This window comes from Zeus faber (assembly GCF_960531495.2).
Source record: "Zeus faber genome assembly, chromosome: 2".
Classification (NCBI taxonomy): Eukaryota; Metazoa; Chordata; class Actinopteri; order Zeiformes; family Zeidae; genus Zeus; species Zeus faber.
In genome coordinates, this window is record NC_137189.1 from 30,177,671 (window position 1) to 30,188,523 (window position 10,853).

Genomic DNA, 10,853 nt, shown 5'->3' on the forward strand with positions numbered 1-10,853 from the left:
CCAGAGGTAAGCAAACTGAAAAGCAAATAAGCTTTTACGGCGGATTGCGGCGTGGGACAACCTTTCACGACATGATTGTCACAGTTCAGTCCTGTCTGTAAGCTATTCTGTCCGACTCGCGGTGCGCTCATGGAACTTGTAATCATTTTATTCGAAGACCACATATTGTCGACATAATTATTTTAAGTGAAAACATTTTTTCCCCCTTTTAATATTCGGTAGAATCTATACCCGACTGACTGAACAGAGACCCACGCAGCTATGTGAGGTATGAAGCGGTAAATGAAAGGCACAAATACTTCTGCAGTCTCGAGTGATTATTACATGACATTCCACCCAAATTGCCAAGGCGACTGACTCCACCAGCTCCGTTGGTCGGGAGTGGAAACAGGACAACAAGGTTTGAACAGGTGCAGACGAGCGTGCGTCTGCTCAGCGAAAAAGCAGAACCTGCGAGCAAAGTAAGATGGAAGCACGTCGGCCTCGCGAGGAGGAGGAGGGCTTGGTACAAGCAGACAACATGGCCAACGATCAACCGAAAACCAGGCACAAAACCTCTGACTCCGGCAGCCGTTAGGTTTGTATACGACTGTGTATGATGTTATGTTAGACAGCAGCCCTGCTTGTGTGTGCACTTCTGCTCTGATGGTCATGAGAGTGATGTTCACCAGTGTTTTATCCCTGAAGGATGGTGTAAGACGACGACTGGCCAAACGAGGTGAAACGCATGTCCGCTCTCGAAACAAAAAACACCCTCAACGCAACAGCACGCAGGAAGCCGCCTTACATGGGCTGTTGACACAAGCGTCCATTGTCGCTGGCTTAAGGGGAAATTGTTTAACTGCGGCTGGGGTTTATTTTTTTTTTGAAACGAGTCTCCACCACTGTCATTTAAACATAGATCTGTTGTGTGGCTACAAGTCAAGCCGCGGTGCATTATGTCAAACCGCAGTTTGGTTTATGACTTTATGGAAAACATGTAACGCAGCGCATGTATTACAGAGCGCATGTAACGTGGGTGAACGAGGAAAAACGAATCGACAATTGAAAAACGAATTGATGAATAAACGATTTATTTATAATTTTTTTATTGGAAAGGAATGGATGAGAGAAAGAAAGAATGAATGAATGGGCGTATTAGATAAGCAAGTCCAAGCAAACCAAACATGCCAGGTTAGGGCTTATTAACAGAGGTCAACTGTCCTGTTGCCAAACTGAATCAACCCAAAATGTTGTGTGAACGGTCTTTAAGTCTTTATCAAGAAGCCAGGATGTCGTGCACAGCTCGGCACTGTCAGATGCCCTTACCTACATGCTTTTTCACCAGTCCACAGTGGCGTAACATGATGGTGATTACACATGGTGCTTCTCTTGCTTTGTTCAATAAGGAACGGAGTAAAATAAAATAGCCTAAATCCAAACTAGAAATAAAAAACATTGTTTTTTGGGGACGGGGCAAGGGGACGCACGGCGGCGCTCATTGCTGGTGCGCCGATGGCACGCGCCCCTCGTGACCACTGGGCCCCGGTGCTGGTGCACCAGTTGCACCGTCGATAGTTACCCCACTGCCAGTCAACCTGCCACTTACCACACTTAGTCTAAAATACATCATATTCTGTACACAAGCAGAGAGAAATCGTACAGTATGTGTATCAAGAGCTGTAGGTGTAGTTATCTTGGAGGCTGTCTGCCATGCAACCAGCTAATGATGGAGCTGCCCCCCCCCCAAAAAAAAAATCTTGCAGTTTTGAGTTCTTCTGAGTGTCTGCAGATTGACAAGGTACCACAAATATTTAATGTAATATATATATATATTTTTTATATATTTTTTGTGATTTTAGGGCTAGCCTCGGTTGTGACAGGTTGCAGGACTGTTGTATTGCACAGGGTGCTGGGCGTGTGCAAAAACCGGCTTTCAAATTCGTGGTGTCACCAGACTGTAAGTTGAACAGGTAAACATTCTCCTTGGTTCCACTGTCAATGAAACGGCTGAACAGCGGGAGATGCCGAACTCTAATGCGCCGCTTGAGTGCAATAGTGCAAGAGAAATCTGTAAGAAATATGCAAACACTTCGGCACTAAGCACAGTTGCACTTTAACTCTACGGTTTCTTTTTAAGCCGTCGTGTTGTCAGGGCATAGTTAAATGTCTGTTGCATGTTTGAAGATGTCTCATGTGCCCAAGACATGTGCCGTGACATGTCAACCCTCGGGGGCAATTAAGTTTATACTGTTAATCAATTCTATTCTATTCATTTCAAGACAACAATTGTACCATCATGGTTTTGGGTGGGAAGTGCTTCAGCAGAGAATTAGTCCAAACAGCCATGGCAGGAGAACATGGTCAGGTCAAACAGGGGGCCACACAAATAAAGTCACATAATGCATTTTTCATATTTCATGCCATTACATATGAAATACAAATGGAAAAAATGTTGGTTTTTTTTTTTGACAAGTTCCATGTGATACTGTAACATGCACATGCTCTCTAAGGGCTGATGAGCTTTACTTACTTGATGTAGTAAGGCACATTGTTGGGGGAAATGCCTTGCTCAAAGGGGCTCTCCACAGACCCTGTGTGGGTAGACAAACAATGGGTCAGAACAACTGGTGAATCTGTGGACAGGCTTTTAAGCGTTGAACAGCTTCTGTGCTGAAACAACATCCAAGACACAACGTCCTGGAGTCACAGTTCAACGTGCTCCTAATTCAACACCGGCTTCTAACTCATCATCACATTAGAGGAATACAGAATTGTGTTCCTTTTAACTGAAGGATGGTATACTGTATAAAAATAAGTCTAATCAATCAACCACCCCCAAAATGTTGGTTAACAAGAGGGTTGACAATGACCAGAAATTGGTTTCCCGGGGCAACCGTTATCGTCCGGCCCTGTGTCGGCGTTAAAAGAACGGTCCGTCTATGTCAGCCGTCTATTGGAATTGAAGATCAATAAGGTGTTCAGCTGCATATCTGTCATCGATATGTGTGGAAGTGTTCGATCATGCTGGGTCAGTTTGTTCGGAACAAAGGTTGGATTGGAATCCAGAGATAATAAAAAAGAAAACAGGTTGGCAAACAGATCGTTAGGCCGACGTAGGTCCGATGAGTCAGGCTGCCCGGTACACATATTGAGAAAAACAATTCTCTCACAAATAAGCAACGCTGTCAGATACTGAGAGTCTGAGGGTGGGCTGTTGGCAGCTACGAGCAGTGTGTGTGTGTGTGTGTGTGTGTGTGTGTGTGTGTGTGTGTGTGTCACTATCTAATGTACCCCTCAACAATGAATACACAACATGATGAATGTCAGTGAAAGAACGGTTTGCTGAGTGTTTATGTGCGAAACAAACACACACTAGTGACTAGAGGTCTGTAGATCTTTGACTCATTGTCATGTTATCTCACACACACACACACACACACACACACACACACACACACACACACACACACACACACACACACACACACACACACACCCTCTATCTCTCTCTCACACACAAGCTGTCAACCTACTGAAGAGGTTATACTGAGTGTTTTTGTGTACGTGTGTGTGCGTGAATGTGTGTGTTTTACTTGTGAGGACTGGTCTCCGAATGTACTAATTTTTGGTTTAGAAATGCACCAGAAACATGGGTACTCACTTAGCAAGTGTATTTGCTTGGGCCTCACTTTGATACCAGTACAAGAATGTGTGTGTGTGTGTGTGTGTGGGTGGGTGTGGGGGGGGGGGGTGGAACTCACCGTGCAGTAGGACAAAGTCTCGGTGGGCGTCCGTGAGCTGCTTCAGGTGGTCGTTGATGTAGACCTTAAAAGATGAAGATGATGATGAGAGAGAGAGGCATTCAAAAACAGGACGACAAGAAAGAAAAAAATTGAAACGACTTGAGGGCGGAAGGTTGAATTTCATCAAGACAGATGTGGAAAGAGAGAAACATGGAGGGAAGGGTAGAGAGAGAGAGAGAGAGAGAGAGCGAGAGAGACAGAGGGGAAATAGCGGATACAGTGGAGAGAGATTTCTCTGGGGAGTTATAGAAATAAAGGACCATGAGAATATGTTGGGGATGATTGTGTGTTTAAGTGCATGTGTGTGTGTGTGTGTGTGTGTGTGTGTGTGTGTGTGTGTGTGTGTGTGTGTGTGTGTGTGTGTGTGTGCTGCGACTGCTCGAGCCTTTCTAAAGGGACAGAGCAGCGTGCACTATGACAGCGTACACAAAGAGTGAGTGAGGGGGAGAGAGTTGGGAATGGAGGCGGCTGACTCTCTGCCCTTTGGTTATTTAGGGTTCTGAAATGTCAGGACAAAGAGATAATGCCAATTATGAATAATTTGTGTTTTGGTTACCAGTCAACCAGCAGGTCTTTCGATCAGCCATTTTATCGTCTTTGCATTGTGTCTAACGCAAATATGTATTCTTTGCTGCTGTATTGCTGTTTTCCCCACAGTGCCAATTAATCACCAATAACCTGATCATCTAACATCATCATCTAACACAATCTTCGAATAAAATATAATCTTATATAATCAAATATGAAGGTATCTCATATAATACCATATCATATCATATAATACAATGAAATAAAATAAAATAGAATGTGCTTTTATTCTGAATCACTGTTTCCAACGTGTGGCGTGTGGCTTTCATGACCCGGCATCACAACATCCCACACCTTCATACAGCTATTGCTGTTCGGACAAATAATAATGAAAATAAATCTCTGATCGTCACTTCATTCAAGCTTTCCACATCAAAGCTGACTGTGCAATTTTTTTTTACAACAGCAAAGCGCTTCATTTATTTTATGAAAGAAATCAAAAGGGTTTAAATCTTAGATCACGTTTGGGTCGTGACATAATGACAAAGGACAAATGTGGTTCTGAGGCTTAACCAGTCGAGAACCATAATAGAATGTCATTTAATGTAATGTAATACAATACCATGTAATATAATATCATACCATAAAAAAGCGTTCCCACGACACAAAATGTGTTGCAGGGTAAATATATCTGTCTTGCGTCCAGTGCCGACAGCGAGGGAGTGAGTAAAAACTTTAATTTGCGGAGGAAAAAGCAGAATCTGGTCACAACAGTCAGCTTCAACCGCCTGGCTTTCCCGATGGGGCGTTAGGGCCCGGCGTCGCTATGGTAACAAGCGCTTCCTGACTGAATGTTCAGGGAAACAAATGTTCCCCGGGCAACCAGTGTTGATTGGTGACAAAACGTAAGAAGCCAGCGCTGTGGGCCGGGTGGGATAGTCTCAGGTCCAGTCCAAGTAAACACAGCAATTACAGGGTTCACTCTGGCCTTACAAAATGACATTCAAGGAGTTTTTTGAGCATTACTTTTTCATTTCCAAGGACTTCACGCAAAACAAATATAATAAATTTTCAATGTGATCTTTATTAATTAAAAAATAATATACTATTAGTATCACTGTATATATATCATACATATAGTGTATTTCCACCCTTGTTTATTTGGGTAAAAAGTACATTTCCCTGGCATAATCTATGTCGTAAAAGGGATTCTAGAAAGTTGTATTACATTACGATTTGAATAACAAAACCAGGGGGAACATCAGGTTTTCAATGATCGTATTTTTTATTTTTTTTTCCCAAAAGGGGCCATATTCAAGGTATTCCAGTACTTCAATTTCTGAGGGCGTAATTGAAGAACTTCAAGCAACCTGAAGGACCTGCTAAGAACCCTGCAATCAACTGTCCTGTCTTCACGTCACATGTGAGAGAGGGAGATGGCGTGCGTTCTTTGACCGATGGAGATGAAGGTGGCGATGAAGATGGAGGAACACGTATGACGGACGGGGTGCGTGAGAGACCAGAACCCAGCCCCTCCCCCCCTCGCTGGGTTCGGCTTTCTCTGTTGTCCCTGCCGACGGGACCAAAGTGCCGAAAATTACCTTTAACTCCATCTCACCCTGCGCCATTCCGCCGTAGCTGGTTTTCCCGGTATCCACAGTAACCTAATTCCAGTCATGGAAACGAGGGGGTGGTGAGACTATTGAGAGACCATCGTTGTAATTACTTGACGTAATTACTTTGGTCGTGGGTTCATTTGGTTCATTCTTTGGGTCATTAAGTGGCTTGTGCCACAATAATACACACACACACACACACACACACACACACACACACACACACACACACACACACACACACACACACACACACACACACACACACACACACACACACACACACACACACACACACACACACACACACCCAGCATTGGTGTGTGTCTGTGTTCATTTGTGTTTCATAAAACCCTGTGGTGTATGTTTTTAATGAACCAATTACATTGAACTTGACTTTCACAGAATTTTTTTCCAATTCAAATGAAACATGTAACGTCATATCTTCAAAGGAATGGTTTACAAAAAATTTTTTTATTCAAATACACAATGACGAAAATCGACTTCTTGACTTCTTTGCACAATGCATAATGAACCTAACCACTGTGATGATTTAGTAAATCAGTAAACCAACTAAATCTACTACTGAAAGGGTTTTATTGGGGTCGGTTCCACTATGATCGTTTTTTTTTTTTTTTTTTTTTTTTTGGGGCCACTTTTCTGCACTTCCCTTCTCTGAAAATATCTATTTTTAAGTCATTTCTGTAAAAACATGAGTCAAGTGTTGCCACCTACAAAGCTATGATTTGTTTTTACAGTGTAGGGTCCGTGTGCTTATGTGCTGTTTCTGTGTGAGCGTCTGTGTGTGTATACATTCTGTTTGTGTTTGTGTGTGTGTATGTGTGCAAATATTGTTGTGCGTGCTCACGCGTGCGTGTGTGTGTGTGTGTGTGTGTGTGTGTGTGTGTGTGTGTGTGTGTGTGTGTGTGTGTGTGTGTGTGTGTGTGAGACCGCATGTGTGCTAGCATCTGCTCGGGTGGTGACTTCAGAGAGACGGCCGTATGGTCCTGTCACCGTGGCGATTGTCTCCGACCAAAAAAAGCCACGGCAACACTGGGTTGCCCTGGCAGCTGATTGACTCAATCTGTCGCCCCCGGTAACTGTCACTGTCTGACCTCCAACGCGGTTGCTGCGACACCCATCGAGAGTGATGGAAGCAGACCGGCTACCTCTCTGATCACCATCAGACGATGTGTCCCATCCTTAAGTGTGCCTTCAAGGTGTCTCTCATACAATCTCTCTCTCTCTCACACACACACACACACACACACACACACACACACACACACACACACACACACACACACACACACACACACACACACACACACACACACACACACACACACACACACACACACACACACACTCACACACACAAACCCATTTGATGTTAATGAGCTTCTTTAAAGCTTGGGGGGGAATTCCGCTCGCAGATAAGCACATTGCGAACACGTAACCAGAGCTTTCAGAGGACTTTAATGAGTCAAGTGCGTTGCCGGACAATGTCACACGATGCTGGAGATAGTAACGTCTACACGTCTCGGTACCGTTATAATTTGTGTTTGTAGGAGCTCCCACACACGGCTGCAGTGAGCTGGGTGTGCTGTGAGGAAGGGGGCTATCGAGCAGTGAGTTGGTATTCAGTCCTATGCATGCATATTTTTATTATTATTATTATTATTATTATTATTATTATTATTATTATTATTATTATCATTCACAACTATTAAGTATTCTCCGTTCTAGGAGCTGTTGCCAGCCAGGAACCACTGAGTGCTGAGAATGAGCTATTTGATAAAAAAAAAAGTTTTCTCAACTTCCAACGTACACGTTCATTTCTCAATTTGAAATTGAGGAAACCCAGAAAATAAAGGTGTTAGAAATTTAGGAAAATGTTGTCTTCCAACTTACCTCACTCAAAAAAAAATAGTGAGTTAAGTTGAAAGAGAAAATTTGTTTTCACCTGTGGAACTGGGCCAAAAGAGAGAGAGGGCAGCGAGAAGATAGAAGGAGAATAGCATTATGAAGCATTAGGGGCACTGTAAAAAGACATTTCAGGAAAATTGGACACTAAAGTTATTTTGGACACCTGGCCTATCTTGGGTGTGCATGTGCAAAAGTGCACGGCCTCCGCTAGAGAGAAGGGATAAGCCGTAGTTTAGGTGCTGACTGTTGCTTCTGACAAAATGTATTCCATTAATTATACTGGCAGCAAAGTCAGGTGAGGGTCATTTTATGTTCACTAGGTGGCACCCGCTCACCATGTTGTCTGATGGCTGAAGGATGAGTAATGGGAGAGTTAGCGAGTCCTCTAAAGCCCCGTTCCCACTTGCACTGAAAGCCGTAAATCCAGTGGAAATGTTCCGTATTGGCGTCAAAGTCGTTCCGTAGATTTCCCCACTCTCAAACGAGTCCAAAATGCCGGAATGGCTGTGACTGGAAGTATGTGGGAATGGAAGCACTAACATTGCTGTAAAGTAGGGATGTAGCCGAATCCAAATAAAGCACAAATAGTGGGTTTTCACGAATATTTATTTCGCACATTATTTCAAAAAAATGATTCGTTTTTGGTAAGAAAAAGAAAAAAAAAAACATTCGGAAAAAATGACGCCTCTGACCCAAACTGTGGAGCTCGGCTGCAAAGACGAGAAACTGAAACACGTCAAGTCTCTACGGAGACCGGTCTTTATATTCCTAAATTTCATTATTTTTCCCGTAAAAAAAAAACGCCACTCAGACCATGGACGTGTCTTTTACAGTTATCGGGCACCGCACCGCAGGGCTGCGGTGCGGGGACATCTGGCACAAGCGCTTTGCGGCACGGCACCGGAGAGGGAACGAGCGACAGGGAGAGGAAGAACGGGTGGAGAGCCTCTCGTGCGAGCATTGTGTAATGTAGGCATCACAGTCATCTACGCGGGAACAGACTCAATACAGAACTTTTTCGTAAGGGAGGCTGTGTGGGAACGACTACCTGCAGCCTTTGTGGGATATTTTTATATCCGGCAATGTGACGGATGTGGGAAAGTGGCTTAACTTAGGCAGACAGGTCATGTGTGGATGTGGTCATTGCTAACAATGACAGACTCTTGACTCAGAGTTGCTGGTATTGGTCAGATATTTTGAATTGGGATACTCTCACGTTTTGTGCATAAATGTGTATCTAGCGCCGGCTTTGGCATACTTATACTTGTATGTATCTACAGAGATACGTCCTCTAAGTGTGTCTGTGTGTGTGTGTGTGTGAGTGTGTGTGTGTGTGTGTGTGTGTGTGTGTGTGTGTGTATACCTGCAGCAGCCTCCAGCGGGTGTTAAGGTCTTCGATGCGTTCGAGGTTGCTAGGCGACAGCTGGATGTCGGGTGGGCCGAACGTGGATGCTATCTGGTTCATTTGTGTTACATCATCTTGGATTGGAGCGATCTCGTCCTGAAATTCCTGATAAAATATATATTTTTAGAGTAGAGTTAAAGCTGAATTCTTTCTTTTTTTGTCTCGTCAACTTGTCTATGATATTTTATGAGAGCCGATTTGAGAACCTAGGGATGGACTGTTATGTAGCGGAAAATATAAAAAGCAACAAAACAAGAGTTGAGGAAGGTCTGGTCTCACCTTGACCCGGTCGATGTGTTCTGGCAGCGACTCGAGCAGCAGGTCCCCCACGGGCTCCCACGCCTCCTTCACCATCTCCGCCTGCCTCAGCTGTCCGTCGAGGAGGTCCTCCATCTGCTGGAGCTCCATCAGCCGATCCAGCGCCAACTCCAGCCTCCTCTGCCAGTCGGCAGAGTCGGCGCTGAGGCGGTCCCAGCCGGTCGCCACGTCGTCCGCCTCCTTCCGCAGGACGCGCCCCACGTTCTGGGCTCGTTCCTGGGGGCTGATGTCTGGGAAATTTGGAAAAGTGTGATAGATATGACAAAATCATACGGTGCACTGGGAGAACTCTGTGATATTGAGATTGATCACCGTGTGATCTATCCTGGATATTGAGGTACCAGCAGATTGTTGATTGGTCAGGTCTTTCTAAGGATTCTTAGGAGCACCAGGACCCCTGCTTTACACAGTCACAGCAACATTTTGTTATAATACCCAGTTGATATTTGCAAAATGCACAATACAGCTTCAATTTCTGAAAAAGCTGTTTTGGGGAGGGGGAAAAAGTACGGAAAAGACCAGGAGAAGACTTTTGAAGGGTGCTTGGAAAGTTTCTTTAAACTTGTTTCTTTTCACACCTGTGGGCCTCTGACGCCGTTGCAAAGCCTTTGTTGTTATTAAATGGGAACCATCGAAATAAACTTGACTTTACTGCATGATGGGCCGTGTTCACAGAGAGGGCGCAGTAGCGTAATCACAGACTCAATTTAGATTACTTCACAAGTATTATCTATAGCGGTTCACTGCCATAACCGCGATGACACTTCTTGGTTGCGAAGACTAGGAGTAAAGCAGTGAGTGTGAAATCAACTCTGTAGTGGTATTTTAGAATGGCGGTTGGGTGTGCTTGACGATTCTCGTGTAACTTGCATTTGACATATCAGCGTTGTCCAATACGACAAACGTCGCCCCAAAGGTTCCCGTGCCCCGGGAGGTACAACCTCACCCGCGGGCACTTTTTTGGGACCAGGAACTATCCAAAGCGAACCAATTTCAGAACCATTTTTTCTCCTGTGGAAAAAGTCCCGAGTTCCTAACTACCGATAACTAAGTTCCTGGGCGCTGAAACGGTTGCTGAGATGGAAACGGGGGCTACAGATATGAAAGTCCTGCGAACCCATCATTATCATCCTCCACCTAAGCCCACCGCTCACGCTGCACCAGACTGTGTGAGCGTCACTTCTAAGGATAAGGAACAGTACATGTATGAACGCGTTCTCCCAAAATGCACGGCCGTCGCTGCTGAGTTCTCATTGTTTAGGAGAGATCACA

The 10,853-nt window shown here is 44.5% G+C and overlaps 1 protein-coding gene across 3 annotated transcripts in view; it reads right to left on the reverse strand.

Moving 5' to 3' along the window:
- The window catches only part of dmd (dystrophin), a 177,783-nt gene that overhangs the window by 48,225 nt on the left and 118,705 nt on the right, over positions 1-10,853 (reverse strand). For all 3 annotated transcript variants that reach the window (XM_080024117.1, XM_080024116.1, XM_080024118.1), the window contains exons 53-57: positions 9,543-9,811; positions 9,222-9,368; positions 5,915-5,977; positions 3,744-3,807; positions 2,513-2,573 (exon numbers count right to left, since the gene is read on the reverse strand). In XM_080024117.1, the coding sequence (XP_079880243.1) occupies positions 2,513-2,573; positions 3,744-3,807; positions 5,915-5,977; positions 9,222-9,368; positions 9,543-9,811 (604 nt within the window). The remainder of the gene's footprint in view (positions 1-2,512; positions 2,574-3,743; positions 3,808-5,914; positions 5,978-9,221; positions 9,369-9,542; positions 9,812-10,853) is intronic.